This window comes from Spinacia oleracea, chromosome 6 (genome assembly GCF_020520425.1).
Source record: "Spinacia oleracea cultivar Varoflay chromosome 6, BTI_SOV_V1, whole genome shotgun sequence".
NCBI lineage: Eukaryota > Viridiplantae > Streptophyta > Magnoliopsida > Caryophyllales > Amaranthaceae > Spinacia > Spinacia oleracea.
Window position 1 is genome coordinate 150,955,268 of NC_079492.1, and position 24,894 is coordinate 150,980,161.

The window sequence follows — 24,894 nt, forward strand, 5'->3', positions numbered from 1 at the left end:
CATAATTCCAAATCTGTAAATCACACCATCTTTTTAAGAAGCTTTAAGAAGGCTAAACCTCTCCACTTCCCTCTATCAATCACCCCTACAATATCTGCTGACGTAGTAAGTCCTCCTAAAATTCTAGCTTTATTTAAATTAATTTTGTAGTATTAATCATTAATTAATATTGTCATTATCAGTAGCTGGTAAGAGGATGAGCAAAGAAGGAGGTATTTCCATGTTTTAATCGATCCCTAGCTAAGCTTATAAGATTAATCATCGATCCTACCTTCCATATCTTTCTCATCCCCTCCATAATCCCTCATTTTTCGCTGCCAAAGCTTTTGCAGCAATCAATCCCAAGATAAGGAAGAGAGAGAAACAAAAATATATGACAATGATAATGAGACTACACTAGCTTTCGCCTAGGGATTGGCCTGGTTTTTTTATAATTAGGGCATCTTTTTTCAAGTTTGCTTTTTTAAATAAAACCCCTTTGCTTCTTATTTAACCCTTCCATTCTCTCCCTTTTTCTCACTTCCTCTTTCTTTCTCTCTCTCTCTCTGCATTCTTTCTATTCTCAGCCCATCCCATCTTAACCGTACCTCGGGATCTGAACCCTTTCTCTACTTCGATTCCCGAGGAAGATAGTAGAAAAAGGTTCCCTTTACTTGTTTCATCCGTTTCTAAATAGCTGTCGTTTTTTAGTTACTGCATTGTCTCTGTTCGATCCAAATCGAAGTTAGGTTTTTTTCCTCAAGTACATTGGAGTTCAAAAGCCGGTCATATATATCAAAAGGTTAAATTTCTTGTCTATATACATAATCTCTATCATCCAACTAGATCGATCGATCAATCTACTTGGTTTGTTTGGTAATTATTCTATGCATATTGTGTTTTTGGTTCTTAATCTCTATATGCTGATGTTTGTTTGTTTATCACCATGATTATGATCCGAGTACTAATTGTTATTATTATTATTTCTTCCATATATGTATATAGTGGCTGTTGCTTTTGCTTCAAGCTTTGCTATCATCAATTGCGATGTTTCTTCTTGTGTTGCTCCTTTTTCTAGCTTGATTTACTTAATTCCCTTAGATGATTTAGAAAATTGTCTTGTTATGAATATAAGATCCAGTACTTATTGAAAAGGTATAGTCCATGATACTAAAAACTTGATAATTACCCCTAAGTGACAAACAAAAGGTGTTTTTCTTCTTCAAAATTGTCCATTCTTTTCATTTATTTGAATTTTTTAAAAGGTGTTACCATTTTATTTTGTCTTTTTGATAAACTTTCAGTAGAGATTATCAAAATTTGTTGGGGTTATACAAATTAATAGAAGGAGCAAGTTTACCTTCTTTGCTTAATTTTTTCGCTTAGCACACCTATAGTTTTTACCCTCAATTCGGTCGATCTATCTGTAATATATTACGTTTCTAAATCTAATTCTTAATGCAATTTATAAGAAATGAATAATCATATTTGAGTTTTTAGCATGGGAAGGCTAATATAGAAGCTAAGCAAGTGCGGTTTGATCATTTCAACCCTTGAAAATTAGTTATATATTCACTCATTTCTTAAAAATAGTATGTTCATCATTAAAATTTTGGCAACAAATGAAGGTGGTGAACATTTGAAAATACAATCTTGTATTGAGTTCTTTTTCATGATTGGCTATATTCACCTTTTTTTAGCTTCTCTTTGGGTTCGGTTAAAAAATGGAGTATGAATTTAGCTTTCGAACATGCCTGGAATGGAAATTATACATACTATTACTCGTTATGGGAATGAAAATATATATATACAAGGTGCATTGCAGTTCTTTTAACCCCCTTTAACTTGTAATGTATTTGAACAATTTTAGCAATCCAGACATCGGAAACTATTAGGATCTGATTCGTTCAATTTTTTTTGAGTTGTAGTAATACATTACTAAGTATTTTTTTTGTGTTCGGCGTTGGCGCGTTATATTTTTTTCTGTTACCAATGAGGTATTGGCCTAGTTGCTAACTAAAGGGCTATGTATGATAGGTTAGGTTTGAATCTCCCTCTTCTATTTGTAGTTTCTACTGCCCTTCTGGCTCATTCGCACCCAAAAAAAAATTGCTTTATCTAGAAAGTAATATAAATCCATGCAAAAATAATCACTTAAAAGCTAGAGTGAAACTTGACTGCATTAATTACTTTACTCTATAATCCTTTTTCATGGTAATCTTGATGCTATACTCCGTATGAATATATATATATATATATATATATATATGCATGTTTATTTTCTATCTGAATTATATTGGCATGCATTTTTCATAACATACAAGAAAGTTAATTAAGCAATGTAGAATGATTGAGCTATCCTAATCAACAACATCCTTTTAATTACTGTCTACTAGTACAAATTTAATTAATTTATGTTTGATTCGATTGATCTTTAATTTAAACTGAATATGTGTACGTAAGCTAGCTAAGATTGATCTGCTGCTTTTTTTCATGATCTTCTTCTCTAGTCCAATGGATGATCGATCACATACTGTATGAAACCTTACTTAGATCGAGATCATCTAATGCTAGAATGAATTCTCATCAAGAATTACTTCGTCATATTGTATAAAAATTGTTCTGATCTCCAGTAAATCATAATTCTCTTAGAATTTAGTTGAGTTTTACTATGTTAATTGTCTCTATTGATTATATATACATTTTTTTTTACTAACCCTAACTATTGGTTTAGTGCTGTTGTGAAAAACATAACTATCACTACAACGACGGGAAATCCCGTCGCTAAAGGTCAATAATTGTTGATTAACAAAGGAATTCCCGTCGCGAACCCGTCATAAAAGGGGGCCGTCGTTAATAAAAAATCCCGTTGATAACCCGTCGTAAAAGACATTTGCGACGGTTGTTCCCGTCTTTGTTGGGTTGTTATCTCCGTCGCAAAAACCCTTTTGCGATGGAATTTTTACCCGTCGTTATTAGGTTGTCATAAAAGATACAAATTTTTGTAGTGTATGAGCTAGCTAGGTGAGAGAATTGAACACGCATTCTTATGCGCGCTAAAAATTCAATAAGGTTGAATTGCATGCTGAGATCTAAGGGAAAGTCGATAACAAAAAATTTACTCCGTAGTAAACTAAGAGTGTGTTATATTTACCGGATTTTTCTACATGATAGGCAGATAGCTGCAATATGCAATATAATATTAACTTTTTGCTTCTACGTAAAATTAACATTGAGTGTACAACTTCAATTCCAAATTAACTAAACCTTCTTTCTGATAGAAGTTTAAAGAGAATATAAACGGATCAGAGGGTAACAATTTCAAATGATGTTTGTATCGCTCTCTTTTCTGATTGTTTTACTAGGTGATGTTTGTATCACCCTCAAAAAAGATTGTGTGCAAACATCACTTGAAAATTGAAATTGTTACCCTATTATCCGTTTAAGTCACATGAAAAAATCTCCTAAGATAACACCACATTGCAACGTAATGTAATAGGAAAATAGTACAATTAAGTAGAAAGAATACTGTAGCATGCATGCTTGATAAAACATTTAGAAAAGTTATACTCCTTTTGCATAAAATAGAAAAGGTATTAGCAATGCAAGGAGATTCAAGCTTTTGGTGGTAAAAAAATAAATTATGTTAGAATTAGGGAAACCAAGGGTTCATATCTAGGATTAAATATTTATATATGTTTGTCTTCTTGAATTGTTTGAACATACTTCTGATTGGTCAGCACATAAAAATATTTGCATTTATTTTAGCAGCAAAATCATCTTGTCTGCCACTTGAATAAAATCAAACAATTGTTTGACCAAAAAAAGAGTTTGACCCTCGGATAATTTTGGTCATCAATTTCTATTTTTCTTTTTCTTTCCTTTTTCGGTTTGGCATGCGTTTAGTCTTCTGCCAGTTATGTATTGGTTCCACATCTTGTGGCAGAATTATGTACCCTAATGCTGAGCTTTGTCTAGCTTAATTTATTGTTTAAATTGCTAACCATATGATCAAGCACTAACTAAATTTGTGTAAAATGATGCGTACTACTTTTAGTTAGGAAATTGTAGAAATAGGCATTTGCAAGGTGCTGATTTGTAGCAAAATAGCATAACTAATTTGTCTAAATGAACATGTTATACGTTATTGTAAAACACAATCAGATGTGTGATAAAAATTGTTGGTGCATTCTATTCACCTGATTTTCCCTTATTTTTTCCTAAATTTATCTGAACTTAACTGAACTTATCTGAACTTATTAAAACTTATCAAAACTTATTTTAGTTATAAATTATACTTGGTCAACCCTTATGTTTCCTGAACTTATCTTATTTGAACTTATCTGAACTTATTTTTCCTGAAATAAGTGGAAATAAGGTGAACATAACATATTTTAACCAAGGCGTGAATATTATAATGCATTTGCGAGTGTGTCAAATTAGTTTATCACGGCTTTTGTATACAATGCATTTGTTTCAAAGTATATAATACGTAGTAGTTACTTATTCATATGACAACGTACACTATTTATGTGGCTAACTAAAACTTGTAAATGTGCATGACAAGCTAATTAAATTAACCATTAGTTGAGACAAACTAGAATTAACAAGATTTGTCAAAATTAACATTTTGTAGGATTAAATTGCTAAATATCTTCCTTTGGAAATGGCATGCAGGTTCAATTCTTGCCCTAGTTGGATAAAATGGACACATTGTCGCATGTTCCTCCGGGTTTTCGATTTCATCCAACAGATGAAGAGCTAGTTGATTACTATCTCCGTGAGAAACTAGCTGCAAGAAAGATGTGTGATATCATCAAAGATGTTGATCTTTACAAGATTGAACCATGGGATCTTCAAGGTACATACAACTAGCCAGCTCACTCTCTCACTTAATTTGAATAGGAATTAGGCCCTGTTATTTAGAGCTGAACTAAACTGAACTGAACTGAACTGAAATTAACTGATCATTAACTGAAATGCGAAATAAGTTCTGAAACTACAGTTAAGCAAAAAAGAATAAGGCCTTAGTATGTATGTACATGTCCACTAATTCATTCAAGTATATAATTAACTCTATATTATTGTTTAAAAATTGAATTGGAACAGAATTATGCAAGATAAGTAATGAAGAGCAGAATGAGTGGTATTTCTTCAGCCACAAAGACAAGAAATATCCAACAGGAACAAGGACTAATCGAGCTACCAAAGCAGGATTCTGGAAAGCAACTGGAAGGGACAAAGCCATCTACTCAAAGCATAATTTAATTGGAATGAGAAAGACTTTGGTTTTCTACAAAGGTCGAGCTCCCAATGGCCAAAAGTCCGATTGGATCATGCATGAGTACCGTCTTGAGACTAATGAAAATGGAACTCCTCAGGCAAGTTTAATTTATACTTCTACTATAATAATCTTTTTATTTACGCGTAACTTTACATAAATGATTGTCAAAGTTTGCAAATCAGTTACCCTAAAATGTTTAAAAGTTACTTCGATATAATAATATAAATTAAAGTTATTTATTGCCTCCGTATCTGAAAGTTCTTTATGCTTTAGAGAATGTGGCTTAAGTATGAAAACTTTGACCGTAAATTCTCACTATTATATACACCAAAATGTTACATGTAAGATTTTGTTAGATTGATCTTGTTATGTATTTTTAGAATATCAACTTTTTACAACTATTTCACATACGAAATTGGATATATTAGTAGTTAAATATTGCATTGGAGTCTGTGCAAATAGTAACTGTAAAGAACGTTAAGAAACAGAGGTAGTATCTTTTAGTGATAAACGTGACCTACTCTTTCGATATGTCTCTTAATTAGACACATGCTAGCTAAGATTTTTTGTTTATAAATGCATTTTCTTGGTGTTAGAATATGCCTTGAATCGATACATGTCATTCTATATTACGGAGTAGGTTATATGTTTTGACCTATTTTCTGACATTTCTGCATCTGTCTAGAAAATACTATATAAACTTTTTAGATCATAACCTAGCTATATTCTGCAATCTGTATTCATTGTTAGTAAACCACATTAAATCTATGTATTATTTACATTATTTATAATCTTTCTTGCTTTCGTTATACCACTTGGCTGATTTAGTTTTGCAATATATTTATCAGGAGGAAGGCTGGGTAGTATGCAGGGTGTTCAAGAAGAGAATGGCAACAGTTCGAAGACTAGACGGCTCGCCGTGTTGGTACGATGATCAAATGTCCTTCATGCCTGATATGGACTCTCCTAGGAGAATTCCTCACCATCCCAATAATTACCATACACCTAATATAAACAACAGTAATTTAAATTTCCATCCCAACCAACAACACAACATGTACCCTTGCAAACAAGAACTTGAAATAATGCCCTACAACATTTCCCACCATGACCCTTATCTACAACTACCTCAATTGGAAAGCCCTAAAATGCCCCAACCTAGTATGCAACAAGGTTATGGAACAATGCTTACTCAAGATTACATGATTGATTCAACACAATTGGATTCAATATATGGTAATGGGTCGGGTAACACTTGTGGGTCAACGGAGCAGGGTTTGGATGATGAAGTTACTGATTGGAGGGTGCTTGATAAGTTTGTTGCTTCTCAACTTAGCCAAGATGAACAACATGGTCTTTCTGCGGCGAGTAAGGGATTAAGTAATTACTCGAATGCCCCTGTGTTTCCTGAGTCTGAGCATATGAATATGGTGATAAGCCCTAACTCCTCCAATAAGGAAGATCATTATGCTTCAACGTCCAATTCCAGCTGCCAAATTGATATGTGGAAGTGAAGTGAACAAAGACATTTACCATATTATATTATATGCTAATTAATTACCTAATTAATCTGATTTTATACACAAACAAATATATATACATACTGATTATATAGGGAAAAACATACAATTACTACAAGAGAAATCTTGGAGATCGAATTGAAGTATCCTTGTACATAATAAACAAGGCAATGCAACATTAATTAATAGTAGGGGTATTATATATATTGGACTTGTGAGATCAACGTACCCTTGGGTTGATCCTCAAAGTGGACTTAGAAATATGGTGCCTATTATTATTGGATGATAATAGCATCTATTTAGGAGATTGAAAGATTTCCATGTATTATTGGGATTTTCATACTCAGAACAAAAGATTATCTATCTGATTGTACTTATTTTTATTGAACTTACCTTACATTTTTTTCTTTTTAAAATGAACTTAAATTACATTTGATTTGGATTATTATGATTTACTTTAATTTATCAAATTCCCGGCCTATTTCTTATTAGTCCTCGTATATTCCATGATATCATCATTATGTTATAAGCTTGGTTGTAAACTTGTGATCCTTTTGCTTTTTAAAGTTGGTGCGTACGTACTATTGGTGTCCTTTTTAATATGTGTTGTTTGTTCCCTGAGAAAGGACAATACCTTGCTTCTTTGCTTCTTGTTCCTTTCTTTTTAATTACGTACTACTATGAATGAACGTCCCTGAACGCACTTTCTGATAAGATTCAGTTAGAGTTTTTATGAAACTATTGTGTTTTGCTAATAAATCATACTAGCGATTCCCTTAAGTATATAGCCAAATTTTCTACTTGTACTAGCGATTCCATTAAGGACCAATATAGTAATTTTATTTTGAGGATTCGGAGGCTATAAATTTGGGGATAACAACCCTCGATGAACTTGTTGAGATATTTTGTTTTTTGGTGTCAAGGGACACAAACTTCTACTCACATTGGTGTCTTTTTATTTGGTATACGTACTATTCGAAGGTAGTATTTGCCATCCCTCGAATTTAGTTCATTGTATATTTTTCTTTTGACAAAGAGTTCGTTGTATATTGTCGGATAAATAAAAGCATGATCGAACGCATTAAGTAGGTTTTTTCTTGTTTGTTGTGAATGATCCACAAGAACAGTACAAAATTACAAATGGGCTTGCTTGATTTGAACCGAGACTTATCTTACACAAACCCTCGGTCTTAAATGTTAACCACTAGGCTAAAACCTCATTGATAGTGTATTAAATACTACTGTAGGTAAATTGAGAGGAAAAAAAACATGTATTCTAAGAGCGCACCAAAATTAGCTCTAAAGGTTGGCATTGTCATTGTCAATGTAAAGGAATTGAGATTAACATGTACTTTCAATGTGTACTTATGCATGACCAGATTTCCAAGAAATTAAATGTAAATACTTGGTGTGCTAACTAGAGCAACTAGGCAGATTATTAGTGACATTAGTGACTTGGCTAATACTTCCATCAAAGTAAGGGTAACTGCAGTTGATCTTCTTCCAAGCATTTAACATGCATGCATGCATATGTAAATTAGTAAATATATATGTAATGTGGCTAGCTAGTTATATATTGCGCGCATGCCAAGTTGTTAACAACAAATCTTTGCTACAAAATGAAACCCATAGCATGCATCAAGCACCACTGCATTACCAGTCCATAACTACTTATGAAGAAGAAGAAGAAGAAGAAGAAGAAGAAGCAATATTACAGTATATGTATATATGTGAATTTACAGATACTGTTATAGGTTAATACATTCAACAAAATTAAAACAAGCTGAAAGCTGAAAGCTGAAGCTGCATTTTAATTTGTTCTATCTCTTACTGATCGAAGTCGACGACATACCTGAGTGAAGATATATTATCCCTTGACGAACCAAATTAAATGCATGTTGTTGTTCTTCGTTCTCGTAATATTAAGCTTTATTTCTCCTACAGCAACATAACATATACTATACGATTGTTTTATTATGCAGGTGCTAACTTTAAATTTGTGACCCTGAATTCTGTATGGACCGCTAGCTAGTCCGCTACATTTATATGAATGGCTAGAAATATTGTAAAAAAATGCAAATAAAAATAAAAAAAAGTGGGCCAAAAATTGGATTATTGTATGAGCTAACATAATAATTGGTTGGAAGAAGACCCAGTAGTATCCTCTTACTTAGCCTTAAGTCAAGCATCTGAATCAATGAATTGCTTTTAAGCAACGTGGGCCATTTTTCCATACCATAAATGAATTTTTTTAAATGTAAGTGCTACGATCTCATTTTGGTTGTTTGACATGACACAATCATTGAGCGTGCTCAAATCAGAGAGGGTGTGGTAATTCATCAAACAAGAATGTCTATTTGTTTTTTCTTTAAAATTTGGAAAATTTAATAACGACAACGTCCCCTTTATATGAGACGGTTTCACAATAATTTACTGTAAAACCGATTAAATAAGTTTCCATTTCGTTGTTTTTTGGGGGGTTTTTACCTTGTTTTACACTCACTTGTTGTATAAGTAAAATAAAGAGAGTAAGCTATTTATGTACTTTTATTTCACGCCACATAATTAATTACCAATGAAAAGAAAAAGAGTCATGATATATAAAGTCATCGTAATGGTCGCATCACCGGTGGTGCATATATACAACATCCAGTAAATTCCGACCTCGATATTTCAATTGTACATAATGCTTATGAAATCAAAGCCAAAGCCAGACTCGAATATTAAGGTGACTAAAGGGGGCTAGACTAGTACAGAGTAAATAAATCTATTTAATACTCCATATATACTAGCTTAATAGGTTTTTATCACTACTACAAGATATTGCACCATTAACGACGGGAAATCCTCTCGCTAAAGGCCATTAATAGTTGATTAATAATGACGGGATTTCCTGCCGCGAATCCGTCATAAAAGGCGGCCGTCGTTAATGGAAAATTCCGTCGTTAACCCGTCGTAAAAGACATTTGCGACGGTTGTTCCCAGCTTTGTTTGGTTGTTAGCCCCGTCGCAAAAGACTTTTGACCTGTCGTATTATGTTGTCATTAAAAATACAAATTCGATCTTATAGTGTATTTAACAGAGAAATTTGGAATTTCAGGCCGAGGCCATGCCATGCTTTAGCCAACATAAAGCCTCGACGCAACATAGTCATATATGGCCTCATGGGGTATATAGAAGAGGGGAACATGCAATGTTTGGTTTATACAAGTATATATTAATATTACCCTGAAATGAAACGGTGATTAATTAATTAAGATAAGAAAAAGTAGTAACCTAAAAACACAGCAATAAGCCAATAAGTATGGTATTACTACGTAGGACACTATTGGTATAGGAGGGCATAGAAAGTTTTTTTTTTTTTTTTTTTTTTTTTTTTTGGTAATGACAATACAAAAAACTAGACTGCTTTTCTAGCCTTGGAGGCTAAAAAATGAGCCCTAGCAACAACAGACCTAGGAACTTTAGAACAACAGAAATAATCAAAGCTATAAATAAGGGAAAGGATATCTTTTGAAATCGAGACCACTTCCATTCTAGCAGATGTCGGGTTTTTCAAAATATGAATCACTTCCATGCAGTCCGTTTGGACTTCAACGGAAGTTAAGGGCATAGAAAGTTAAGGAGAGTAATTGATGATAAAAGAGGAGTGTTAAAGAATTAGGAGTTACTTCAAGTGTTGAATTAGAATGAATGTTGGTTTGCGGACTAAGAAAGATGTTATCATTAGATATTAAACATGTGTAGTAGCAAGTAGCAACTCCATGTGACTGCCTTCTCAATTTTTTCATTTTTGATCTTTCTTCAATTCAAACCTTTATTTGGGTCCATTATTTTACTTTATGCTATATATTCAATTCTTATCTATTTTGTACAGAGTACTTGCCAATTTGTACTCCGTTGAACGCATACATGTTCTTATATAGTTATATCTAATTATATATGTATGTGTAATAATGTGTTTAACGATTTCTGGATGTTTTGTTACTCGTATCCATGTATACTATGTAACACGTATGTAAGTTTTCCCATATACTAAGTGTACCGGAGAAGATGAGCGGTATTAACGCTACGGAGTATTTTCTTTAAGTTGGGAACTTGGGATTGGAAGTAGACTAAACTCGATCTCCTCTTTGTTAAGATCATACTATCATACTTATTTTTCATTACATGAAAACACACATACTATAAAAAGAAATTAAGTATTTCATCGAATCGTCGTTAACACATCAACATAATAAATACATAAGTTGAAAGACTTGGAAGTTGGAACCCACTTGTAAGTTGTATCTGAAAGACTTAGAAGTTGAAACCCACGTGTAAGTTACGTTGTATCTCGTGAAAGTAATTTTGTTAGGATACTACTGCGATTCTTTGTTAAATTATTATACCACGTATGTGTCATAAAATTAATATAGGAAGCACATATAAAAGTTTTTAACTTTAATGTACACAAAAGTTCTAATAGTACTACATACGTAGTACATACTATGGCCTATGGGAGAGAAAAAAAATACGTAGAAATGATTAGTTGATTAGGAATCTTGATTTTTCGATCCGTCTTAGAATTATACACCCATCAACAAAGTATGGATCGTATATTACAAACAAAGAGGAGTACATGTACAATTAAGTAGAACAAGCTAAATGAAATACCAAATGATTAATGTATGAAGAAACCTTAATGGAAACATCTATAATTATTGAGATGGGATATTACATATCAGGCCGTCATCATTTACATTTATAAAACAGTAAGGTGATAGGTTTAGAGGGCACATTCTCTACAACTTGTGCTCGAGGTGCAGCCATAACCCACACACTATATTCTTCCTTACTTTTTGTTTCTTAGCTTTGACATTCTTACCCTACGTGTTTTCCCGTATGTTGATAGAATATGCCTTGAATCAGTTAAATTCCTCTTCGAACAACCCAACACAGTGCAAGATCTAATAATCGACTTAGATAAATCAGATAGAAATCATCTTTGCAGAATTGCAGCTACAACAAATTGTTATACCGTCTCTTCAAAAAGATTATATAATTCAATGATATGTGCGAGAGATATCCTACTGCTACAGTATAAGATATTATTAACGACCGTATTTTTGATGAAATAATATATATATATTTTTTATTCAATTTATTATATTCAATTTCTATTGTAAATGTGGAATGACTATTGAATCGTTTTTCCTACACAGAAAAAGGTGACATACAAAACCTGAAATGTAAATACAAGTACAAATTATGATTATTAAATGTTAATCTTAACCAATAAACTAAGACTTAATGGACAAACAAACGACAAGTATGAAGCATGAAGAAGAGTCTCATGATCGATTTAGGTAGCTCTAGATGAAATTTGGGCCCTCAAAGGATTCTTCATCATAATTGTAAACACTTCCTTCTCATCCAAATCTACAACTTCACCGTCCATAGCTTTCCACTCGAAATGCCAAACCAACTTAGTAGCCTTCAAAATGGGCATCTCATCCAAATCTTCCTATAGGATATTGGACCTTGGCTTGGGCCCAAAAACTCGTTTGATCTCATTAACAAGTTGGGCTTGTACTTGTGGGTATTTCACAAAATTAGCCCTGGCCCACTCTAACTCGGTTGTGGGTAAATCTGTACAACGCGTCTCCTGTGTGACCAGCCACACCATCAACTTGATGGTGTGAGTGTGACGCGCGAGCGCAATTCCCTTACACACAACTATTATGCAGAAGGTTATTGACTGAGTACATTGTATTCGCTGTTACTTTTCTTGTTCTACTGCAATTTCTTCAATTTCAGGTTAGAGGTTCCTTATATAGACTGGTATTACGTTGTTACTATGTTGGGATTACTTATACATTTTATTCGTTGTTACCTTTCTTGTTTTTATTACAGTTTCATATTAAAGGTTCCTTGTATAAACTGATATTACTAGACTTTCTATGCTGGTGTTACTTTATTTTCTATGATAGGGTTACTTTTAAATTCTATTAATCAATGCATTGAGTTTATTTATAAGTGTGAAACGCCACACGGTGTGGCTGGTCACATATAAAACTTAAAGAAATCCGTACTAGCACCTATGAACTCGTTGCACAAACTTACCAATTCACTATCCATGAATTTCCTTACTCCTCCCTTTACATGTGGAATATCCAACTCTACTAAGAATTAACGTAACAATATTGTACCAAGTTTTCTCCCTTACCATTAATTATCTCTTTTGGGGCTTTTATTAGGTGAAGGACCAATTGGAGGGGGGAAAAAATGGACCTTGGGGGGGAAAAAATGGACCTTTTGGATCAATATATTATAAAAAATAATCCCATATGATCCTATAATCCGTACATCTCCATAGTTGTTACTAATACAAAATAAAAATAAAAGATACTTGGTATTATATATGATTAAAGATGTGCACCGTTAAAAAAGGAAAATCATTTAGAAATAGGGAGTAATTTTTTAATATAATGAGGCAATTTTTTAGTTGTCAACTTTATCAATAGTAATATGTTTATTGATCCTTCTGTAAGTGTTAATTTTAAACCAGTGTAAGTGTTAAGTAGGGGATATTTTTATGGTGCGCAATTTAGAGTATAGTTTAGGAAAGGTTTTAGGACTTTGTTTATTTGTTGACAGCTGTATAACCTTGGGGAACAAGGACTTTGTTTATACTTGTAATTGACAGCTCTGTAACCTTATATAAACCCTAACAATTGAGCATAGTTCTTTCATACTTTCACATCAACAAACCATAAACGTGATAAGCCCTACCAATTCGATCGATCTCCAGAAAAAACCAAATAAACATGGCAGCCTGTAGTTTCAATGTTTCCGATGATGAAGAAGAACCCGAATACCTTTCCGATTTCGAACTTCTCAACGAACAAACATCAGTTGATCCTCAATCAAATCGTAATTCCGATTATGTTCACAAGGAACCCTTACAAAACGTCTTTTTTCACGACGATGACGATGAATTCGATCACGATGAACCTTTTCCAGGCGTTTATTTTGACAGGGAAGACGACGGTGATTCTAATGAAGTTGTAGATTCTCTGATGGATAATCTTGATGGGTACGGCGATTCTTTGGCTGAAGATAGTAATGTTTCTGGTTATCAAGAATTGGTTTACGGTGGTTCTATCAGTATTGATGAACAAGATGAACAGTTTGAATATGAGGAGGAAGACTTAACTTTGAAAGACAATAAATTTATGAGTAGTGATGATGAAGAAGATGAAGAATTTGGATGTTTCTCTCCTTTTGCTGGGTTTTATTACTGTTATGATAATGATGATGGAGGTGATAAGGAGGAAGACTTAACTTTAAAAGACAACAAATTTATGAGTACTACTGATGATGAACAAGATGAAGAATTCGACAGGACTGGTTCTGTAGAAGTTGATAAACCTCTGTTAAAAAGGAGGAAGATTTCTGCTGTTCGTGATTTCCCTGTTGGGTGTGGAAGACATAATGATAGAACTGAATACATGATTCCAGAAGATGATGAACCACTGTTAAAGAAGAGGAAGATATCTGATGTTTGTGATGGAACTGATGCTGTTAATCAAGTTCAGGAAAAGAGTACAGAAGATCTTGATTTTCCTGTTGAATGTGATCAAAGACCAAGAATTAATTGGGGAAGAAGATGATCGAGGAAGGATTGTTTTGGCATTGATGGCTCCTCAGTTTTACCCTAAGAAGAACAGCAAAGGGCATCTCAAAAAGGGTAGATCATGTGTTAATTAACCTTAATTCAAGACTCTGATTAAATTCATGATTATTGTAGTTTTTGATATGTATTATGTAAAGCACATTCGTGACTATTTTGGTAAAGGAAATTAGTAGTTTCAAGTCCATCTGTTTTATATTGACAACATTAGTTTTAAGTATCAACAAATTGTAAAATATCAAACACGATTATGTCAACTTTGATTCATATAAATATTTGGTTTTCTAACAAAGCAAACTATATGTACATGGTAAAACAGAACCGTTGGTCATGTAATTGCTGCAAATTACCAGGCTATTTGGCATCACAGAGACCAGTAGCAGGGTCACAGAATCCATCGCGGTCAAGTAGCTGTTGAGGAGGAGAGCTTAGTAAGGGAGAAGAAGGACTACCATATGCATTTCTTCTTTTGTTTCCACAACCTAAGCTTACTCTTGTGCTTACTCCTGTTATTGAATTCGTTCCACTTGCATACTTACAAAGAGCCTGTCCATGACATACAGATGAAACTTAACAACTTTCAATACCATAAACAGGTAACTAATGTATGTAAAAGGGTAATTAATGTATGTAATTACCAGTTTCTGAGGATAGTCGAGAACAGCATCACTAAAATCAGCACCTTGAATAAGAGCACCAGTAAGGTCACTTCGAGTAAGGACTGATCTTACAAGAACAGCATTAGTAAGATTCGCTTCATTTAAGACCTGAAATTTGAGGACAACATGCTTGAGTATTAAGCAACAAGCCTTTTCCTTGCCAAAACTAATCTCTAATCAATGAAACTGAGAACTGGATAGTCCAATAGTTGACAAGATTTGCTTATATAATCAACAATATTTCTGAAACAGAACAATCTGACATATAAACTACCTAGATAGGCTGTAGTAAATCTTCAGTAAGAGTGTAAAACAGTAACTTACCATGCGATCCATCAGCGTATCACTAAAATCAGCACCTGGAAATTGGCAGAATTACATCAGTTTATCAAAATCCAACAATTAGTAATTTAATGAAGTAGTAATGTAGGCATATATACCAGAGAAATTGGCTTTGTAAGCAACAGCTTTCTCAAGGTATGCACCATTGAATGTTGAACCACTGAAATCTGATTCCCTCATATCTGCTGATGTGAAATTTGCCCTTCTGCATAGTTAACAGTATAACACCATCATCACATTTTTTTCCCAGTTTTGCTGTCTAATATAAGTGTCTTTCTAATCTTATGTTACAAATTTACAATCACAGAAAAAATCCCAAAATCTTTTCAACATCACAACAACTACATACATAACATGTTCTCACTAAGAAATACGGAGTAATAATAACAATAATAATGATCGATAATAGTGTAATTTGAACTAGTAATGTGATTGTTGTTCATAAACACGGAATTTTATGTATTGAGAAACAGAAAGATCAGATTTTTACCTGAAATTTTCATTGACATGAACAGCTTTCCTGAATCCAACCAAAAAGAAGAGGGAAGATCAAAATCAAAATTTAAACTATTCGAAAATTGTTTGAAAAAACAGTAAACAATGGAAGAAAGGCAGACTTTAAATCAGCAGAACCATATTGAGCAGCAGAGCCAATCCCAAATTCGCCACGCATTTCAGCTTCAAACTTATTCAAATCAGCCAAAGCAGGGAAATTTGTGGTGAAGCTCACAACTGCAGCAGCTGCCAATGCTGTGGAAATCCATGCCCTTAACCTCTTTGACTCTGCATTACCATTACCACCCAATTTATATCAAATTCTCTTTTAATTTAATTGAATTAATTAAATTCCAATTCAAAAATAAACAATTGAATAAATTATGACAGCAGAAATGTAAAACCAACCTGATAAAAGTGCATTCTTGGGGTTTCTGGGTTCCAGTTGGCAAATAATTGGAGTTGAGGAATTTGAATTTTTGCGAGGAAATTTGGTTAAATTACTTGATTTGAGTGGTAATAATGAAAATGAACAAGTTGCCATTTTACTTAAGTTGGGATTAAACTCAAACTTTGTGATTTAGAACTGAGTTTGAGACAGATTGAAGAGAGATTACAGATGAAGGCTTAATTTTCCCTCCAAACTCCAAACACTATCTTTTGTTTAGGCTTAGGATTATGATTGGATAAGATGAAGACACGTTTTACCACTCCTCCCATTTCTTTTTGTTTTTCCTTTTTTTCTTTGTTTTTTTTCACTTTGCAATTAGTCAATTACTCCGTACTCATTAATAATGTTCTACTGTAAATTCTAATGAAGTTCATTGGGCTTTCCAGTCTTAAAAAGAAAGTGCAATGGGCTTAAATGTCTAAAATTGTTGCAGGATTTAGCCATTTGGGCTTATAGACTAGGCTTCTTCTCTCATGGCCTAATTATGCTAATAATATTACCAAGAAAATCTTTTTTTTTATCCATAAATTTCATTATGGTTCTATGAGATATGACCTATTGATTAAAACCGATGATATGTGAACGATAGATCTTAGGTTCGAATCTCCACGAACATAATGAAACCTCAGAACGAATAGGGCCATCTATGCTCTTAATAGTGTTAAGCAGCTGTTAAATACAGTCCACAATTTGAGCAAAGTGGTATTTCATTTGCTAAAAGGCCTAAAATGCCATAATCTGTCGGTTGCACTATTTAAAGTGAAGCTCATATTGCTACATTTTTATTTTTACGTTTAAAGTTTGAAAGACGCTTGAAAAACACAAATCAATTACTTAGCACGTCTTCAACTTTAAATGCAAAAAAATATACGCCGTTGCCGGGGATCGAACCCGGGTCACCCGCGTGACAGGCGGGAATACTTACCACTATACTACAACGACTTTGTTGTAAGATTCTTACAGACAAAGTATTTTTCTCTGTATATTTTTAAAATCTGCTTGATGCCATGTATAATGGAAATTTCTTTTGTTAAGTTTCTAAGCTTGTCACATTATTCACGATTAGGGGCCTTGTTGTTATTACTCAAGATATCTTTTTTTTATTTTTTCTAATGCAGTCTTGCTAATTTAGTGATACTTCTTTTGGTAGAGAGAGTCTTAAGAGCGTAATAACTAATGTAAATGAGATTTGATCCTAAGTCATAAGCCTTTAATATTCATCTTACCAACTAACACTACAAGAAATTGTATTATTAACGACGGGAAATCCCGTCGCGAAAGGCCAATAATCGTTGATTAACGACGGGATTTCCTGTCGCGAACCCGTCATAAAAGGGGGCCGTCGTTAATAGAAAATCCCGTCGTAAATCCGTCATAAACCCGTCGTAAAAGACATTTGCGACGGTTATTCCCGTCATTCTTTGGTTGTTAGCCCGGTCGCAAAAGGCTTTTGCGACGGGATTTTTGACCCGTCGTAATTAGGTTGTCGTTAAAGATACAAATTCTTGTAGTGTAAAATATAAAAAGGACTCATGACCTTAGCTTTCTGCCTTTCAATATATAGTTACAAAGTTACAATATACGTAGTATAAATATGTCGGAGTACTTGGCCTAGTGATAAAGGTTTAACCACATAACCTCAAGGTTTTGGATCAAACCCCACTAGGGGCTCTTTGGGGCCTTGGGGATGAGGATTTCCCTATAATCCCCCCTCACTTCCAATTAGTCTGACCTGCAAAGCTGACGGGAAATACCTGTGCGGTTAGTTATGGAGCACAAATAATAAACCTCAATTATATGCTACATAGTTTCTTGAATTAAATGAAAAAAACAAAATCCTTTGTGATTAACCCATATGAGTAATAAATTAAACTCATGTTTTGGCGGATCTTTTACCAAACTGGCTACTTTTAAAAAAATTTACCATAATGGCTACTTTTGAATTCTATTTCCCAAACTAGCTACTCCGTACTATTTATTTACCAAAATGACTATTTTCATTTCCAGACAAAAAAAAAAGCATTAAACTGGTTTGGTTTTTTTTTTTTTTTTTAATATATATGTATAGTAAACCGGTTTTTTTAAGGCGGTTTTATATTTTTTTTATTTCTGACTAAAAAAATTTAATAAACATTAAAAACTTTAAACTTAAATTTAAGAACTTCGTAAACTTAAATATGAGAACTCCATAACTAACCATTGTCCCTAATTTTCGTCCAAAACAACATGTATTCCCGGTAGAACTCGATATTAAAGAAAAAAATAAATGAAATAAATAGGGTAATGAACGAAAGAAGGTACAATTTTAAATATGCTCAAGTAGACAATTGAAGCTATTTAAAACCCAAAGCAGTTTAATATTTTGTTTTTTAAATACTCAAACCAAACTGGTTCACTATTAAAAAAACTCAAACCGGTTGTTTTAAAAAAAAATATCAATCCGGTTCACTATTAAAAAAAACTCAAACCGGTTCACTCTTTTAAAAAAAAAATATCAAACCGGTTCACTATTAAAAAAAAAATCAAACCGGTTCACTATTTTGAAAAAGCTCAAAGTGGTTCCGTATAAAAATAAAAACTTAGACCGGTTCATTGGTTTTACTTTAAAATCAAAATTAAAAAATAGCTAGTTTAAAATCAAAATAATAGCTAGTTTTGGGAAATAAAATTAAAATATAGCCATTTTGGTAAATAAAATTGTAAGAGTAGCCACTTTGGTAAAAGATCCTGTTTTGGCTTAGTTTTCTCACAATTATTTGACATTCTTTTTTAAAAATTGTATTTTGTGTAAGGAACAAAAAATATTAATAATATGTTGGCATCAAGCGTAAAGGCCAAGTATGTGCTTAGAATTTTCATTCGAAGCCTCAAACGTATGCGGGGATATGCTTAACATACTTGTGGCTCTGCTTTCAGACAACAAGCTAAGATATTAGATATATATTCTCATTATCTCCATTTCCTCTATATATATCCATATTTAGTCTCATACATGATACATAGATTCTCATTTAATTTCCTTGTGTTAATCTAGAAAGCATAATAATAATAATGTGATGCCAATTGGTTACGTTTTTGTACTTTTGCTTGATTTGTCGACATATAAACTATTACATGAGGTAACCAAGCATGCGAAAAAACAAGACAAATTAAACTTAACGCTTACAATAAATGATAGATTTGATCACATCAACATTAATAGGATTCGACCAACCAAAGAACCAAAGATTAGCATACTTCTTTTGTTTCGAAATAATAGTTACACTTTTTAAGTTCTATTTTTTCAAGGAAAAAATAAATTATGCAAGTTCATCATCAACATCATTGGGCGCTCCTTGACTCCTCAAAGAAACCACCCTTCAAGCGGTCATCACGTCCTCATGTTTCCAAGATTGGACTTTCCTTTCTGCAGTACATCTTCTTCTTTTTTTGGCAAAGTCTGCAGTACATCTTGCGGGGGTGTATTAAAGATAATATATCAAGGAGATATCATCTCTTTGATTATATACTTAGAATATATTAATTGATTGATATCAATCAATCAGAATAACTTAATATAGTATATAATTTATTCTAATGTATTTACTACCCTATATACGGAGTAGTTAATTGTAATCTTCTTATTTATATTCAGTAATGTGTTTGTAATATTCTGAGGGTTGTATAAATACTCCCTCATAAGCATCAATATACTCAAACTTTCTCATAACTCTATCATGTACAACATGCATTTGATCGTTAATATCTGTAAAGTACTAATTGAGACAAATCAAATATGATCTCACTTTATATTATTTTGAAATTGATATGAGTAGCTAATGCGGTGTAGAAATGAGAGTAATGTCCAAAGTGATAATAATGTATAATTAGTGTTAAAGAAGGGGGTTAATTTAGAGGTAGTGACAAATTATAGGGAAGTAGGGATGCATGCATGCTGCTGTTCCATTGTCAGCAAATTGAATTCTGTTTTAATCTTGAGTCGCTATCATTAGCTTATCAAAACCGACTAGTCGACTACCCTACAAAACAAATTATAGAGTAATTAGCGTTACTACTGTATTTTATATTGAGAACTTCGATTAATAATTCCTACATACGTAGTAATTTTTAATTAGAATTAGCTCCCTATGTGAGGAACATAATGTTATGGTGGATTCGGGAGACCTGGACAATAACTATTGTGTACTTCCACTACTTTTTGATAAAGTTTATCTCTTACAGACTAGCTTCCTAGAATCAACGGTTACAACTCACAAAGTCACAAGTACCGTGTACTTTAATTAACTTTTTTTTAACCTCATTTTTACTTATCTGTGGAAAAAATAAGTTTAGATAAATTAAGTTCCAAAAGAATAATAAATACCGATAAGTTTAAGAAAAAAAATGGTAAATGTAAGTATTACGGAGTACTCCTTAGCTTTACCATTATACCTGGATCAATTCGCTATTGAAACTTCACCCTTGTGCGAAGGGGAACCTAAGTCCTTTTTTCTTACCTTTATAAAAATTAAAAAAAAAATTCGCTATTGAAATACGTACAAGTATGTAACAAATGCTTGGGAGTGGCTCGAACGAAGACCTGCGTAGATGAGCTGGTTAACCTATACTATGTACTGGTTCAATAGGATCCTTTTTTCTTACCTATATTAAAAAAAAATATGTATATATGTAACAAATTCAGATAGCTTAATTAATTGGCTAACCTCCTAAACTACAATAATGATTTTTAATGAGTTTACTAAACAACAAAACTAAAGTACATAGTATTCTAATAGGCCATTTTTATATGTATTGATTTGAATAGATTGGACCTTTTGTTTTTTCTGATTAAATTTTCATAAAGTGAAGTGAACGTACTGAGCATAAATAAAAGGAATCTAAACAAGATGAAAATCATTTAAAAGCGAGAATATAATAATGTACTCCGTGGTATATGGGCTATATATATCATCGATCAAGGTATATATGAAAATGAAAATCCCTTTTCTCCTCATTGATATGGAGATGAATTCGAATTTTATTAGCAACATGTATAAGTGGGAGAATAATGAAGGTACAAATTGAAAGACTTGAATTGAAAAAGGTCATGGTATATGATTCATATTCATCAATTAAACTCCAGTAACGTAATTGTATGGATTGCACTTTATTATATGGAAGAATCAATTCACATTTAATTTGTAATTGCATGCACCAAATTCTTCAAAAATGACAGAAATGTATTATTCTATAATAATCTATCTGATAAAAGAAGCTGATCAAAATATCAAAACTTTTACATCTATGTTCTCCAAAAGCCAAACAATCCCTATTTTTCTTAGGTTGTCAGAATATATACCAATCTTATTAGCTGTATTTTGCCATAACCATATACTCCACTGTAAAAGTTCAAGTCAAAATCATACTCTTTCACACCTTGTTTTGTTTTTTTTAACCTACTTATCTAAAAAAGGAAAACTTGAAAAATTAAAAAGGAACCCTAATTAAGACTAGGGTTGACTAATCTTGTATTCCTATAGAACTTCATCAGAAAAAGAGTTTAATCAGGCTGATTACATGTTTTATTAACTTTTTTGTCAATGTACACTACAAGAAATTGTACTATTAACGACGGGAAATCCCGTCGCGAAAGGCCAATAATCGTTGATTAACGACGGGATTTCCTGTCGCGAACCCGTCATAAAAGGGGGCCGTCGTTGATAGAAATCCCGTCGTAAATTTGTCGTAAACCCGTCGTAAAAGACATTTGCGACGGTTATTCCCGTCATTGTTTGGTTGTTAGCCCCATCGCAAAAGGCTTTTGCGACGGGATTTTTGACCCGTCGTAATTAGGTTGTCGTTAAAGATACAAATTCTTGTAGTGGTATTTGGAAATATCATTTTGACTGTCCTTAAAGGGTGAAGAAGCTTTTATTCAAGTCTTTTATTTTGAATAACATTGGCATCACATTAGTATATACTACCTCCGTTTTTAAATAATTACACCATTTTAAACTCTAGTTCTATTAAAGATGGCACTGGATCGGGATGGTCCAAGCACGGCAAGACCCGGTGACACGAGTCGAACATTTTGGGAAAAGTACGACAAGGCACGACACAGTCCGCACAACACTATAAATCACATTGACTTGAGTGACATTAGGCTTAGACGCGATGGTACAATCCAACCGACATGAAGGCACGTAAGCTTGCACCGTGTTTGGGCCACACTTTTTAAAAAGTCTTGGCACGACATGTAACAAGCTAGGTTCCACAGGCACGGGACACGGATACGGATACAAAGATATGGGGAAACACGAAAACAAGAATCAAAGTTTAATATCATAGGGTAATAAGCCCGAAAGTGTGTCGGAGTATCCGAGATCGCGTGTTCGACACGTTTTGTAAACGGCTTGTGTCATATTTTGAAGTATCCATGCATCATAGGTAACAAGTGGCTTTGCATAGATCGGTCCCATTTAGGCCCAAATACACGGTGGCTCAGTCCGAAGCACATACCGGTCTGGCTCATAGACATCTTTAGTTCTACTTACTTGCCTTAAGGTCGTAGATTTGAATATTTAATTAAAAACTAGCTAGCTGTAGAAATGATGTTTGTCCTATATATGTTGGGTGTCCCTTGAAATTTGAGCATGGAATTTGTTGGGTAGTCTTGTTTATAACTTTTAGCAACATTAAATTTGGCATGTGATTAGACAACACATATTAAAATCAAATCTAATTATATTTTAATGTCCCACATAGATCGATCGTCCTAATAAGCTAAAAAGAGGACCACTTATTGACAGCATTCAAGAAAACGATTAATGTTAGACTCAATTTTCATTTGGTGGTCAAGTGGCCTTGGGCTATGGCTGTTTTTAATTGTGGGGCAAATAATGTACAAACATATATGCACTTTCAGATATATGAATCCCTGGCCATGGAGGAGAAAGTGGTTAAACTATTACTAGTACTCCGTATTATGGAACTATGACTTTACCAAAAGCCTCTCAATTAGGTCTACTCGTGTAGGGTTTAATTATTTTAATTATTATGTAAATCAAACAAGTACTAAGAATGTGCAATGGCATATTTAGAATGATCATATAGGAAGGAGATCAAGTTTAAATCCATATATTGCTTGTAGATTTATGATTTTGTCCATATCCATTTCTTCATTATTTTCTTAATTTTTTGATTACTTACACGGAAAATTAAAGGGTCAAAATTAAATCAATGGAATCTTTTAATCCCGTAATCTAGATTTAACTTTAGTAGCCTTATTTTTCTGAATTTAATTATCTAAATTTAACTGAACTGATTTGAACATATTTTTTTTCTAAAATAAGGTAAATATAATTACGTAACGTAGTTTTAATGTAGAGTGGTAAATTTATTTATGACTGAACCATAATTTCAATTGAGTACCTATGTACCATTACAAGTGTTATGATTATGAAAATTTAAAAATAGGATAGGTTTGTTTGGAATTGATTTGCAAGAAAAACCCAACAATCCCTTAAAGTGTCATTTAACTTTCAAAAGAAATTAGCTAATTGTTTCTTAACTTCAAAAAAAAAAGAGCTATAGGCAAAGTATTTTAATAAAAAAATGTAACAATATTTCATTTAATATTAAATTTGTTTAATTAAAAAGCAATAGGAAAGAATCAATAGGACAAAGGTGAGACAGGCAGGCAGATATTTGGCTTTGCTGACTTAAATTCACATCTGCATGCAAAAGTAGGAAGTGATTGAGTGGTCAAATCGTAAAAAGTAAAAAGTAAAAAGTAAATTTCAAAACCAAAAATATATAAAAAAAAATGTAAAAATATAAAATTGGAAAATCTGTAAAATAGCCCAGGCGAGGCGGAGACGGATACGGAGGTTTAAAATGGGATGTAGGCTTATTATCCGCGGGATTTTGCTGCCCTATCTAAAGCCCTATGGCCCGCATCAAACGGTTTCTGATCCACCCATTTAATTTGGTTACAGTACCATTTTTTTTTAATATATAAGAGTAATTAATCTAAACTACGAATTAAAGTTGGGTTACGGTTTATGAGAACTAGATTTAAATGCACACTTTGCATGATTCACATTTCTGAAAAAAATGATCGATGACTCACAAGAAATTAACAATGAAAATGTTTAATTTTAAATGAATAAGTTAAAAGAATACGAAGTAATAACTTTGATTCAACTAAGTAGTTGGCTCTTATAATAGAAATTAGAAAGTGACACAAAGTACAAGTATTTTCTAACATAAGCAAAATATGAGTACTTTTTACCACACGGTAGAGTATAATACGATTTTTACCACACGGTAAAAATTGCAAATTTGGTTGTTTTTCTTGGTGTAGAGAACGTCACTAAGAGCAAGACAACAAATAATGTAGACATGATTCGATCTCAATTATTGGATACCAACGTAGTGACGTACCACTTTTTCAAGACTTTACCAACTAAGATAGTTGACATCTTGATTTGGTTGTAATTTAGGCATGA

The 24,894-nt window shown here is 32.9% G+C and overlaps 2 protein-coding genes and 1 non-coding gene across 3 annotated transcripts; 1 reads left to right on the plus strand and 2 right to left on the minus strand.

Moving 5' to 3' along the window:
• The first annotated feature begins 303 nt into the window (after positions 1 to 303).
• Positions 304 to 7,171, plus strand: LOC110795265 (NAC domain-containing protein 7). Its single transcript, XM_022000274.2, has 4 exons — positions 304 to 781; positions 4,657 to 4,840; positions 5,089 to 5,360; positions 6,112 to 7,171. Exons 2-4 carry the CDS (start codon positions 4,684 to 4,686, stop codon positions 6,775 to 6,777), a joined length of 1,095 nt encoding a protein of 364 aa, XP_021855966.2. The 5' UTR covers positions 304 to 781; positions 4,657 to 4,683; the 3' UTR covers positions 6,778 to 7,171.
• A 7,515-nt stretch (positions 7,172 to 14,686) lies between these two features.
• On the minus strand, positions 14,687 to 16,650 carry LOC110795234 (thylakoid lumenal protein TL20.3, chloroplastic). The gene is made up of 7 exons (XM_022000236.2): positions 16,363 to 16,650; positions 16,077 to 16,242; positions 15,950 to 15,979; positions 15,558 to 15,664; positions 15,442 to 15,476; positions 15,097 to 15,225; positions 14,687 to 15,004 (listed from the first exon to the last, which is right to left on the minus strand). The coding sequence occupies exons 1-7, from the start codon at positions 16,496 to 16,498 to the stop codon at positions 14,813 to 14,815; spliced, it is 795 nt and encodes a 264-aa protein (XP_021855928.1). The 5' UTR covers positions 16,499 to 16,650; the 3' UTR covers positions 14,687 to 14,812.
• A 625-nt stretch (positions 16,651 to 17,275) lies between these two features.
• Positions 17,276 to 17,347, minus strand: TRNAD-GUC (transfer RNA aspartic acid (anticodon GUC)). Its single transcript has one exon. It is a non-coding gene; the product is annotated as a tRNA-Asp (tRNA).
• Between the last annotated feature and the right edge of the window lie 7,547 nt (positions 17,348 to 24,894).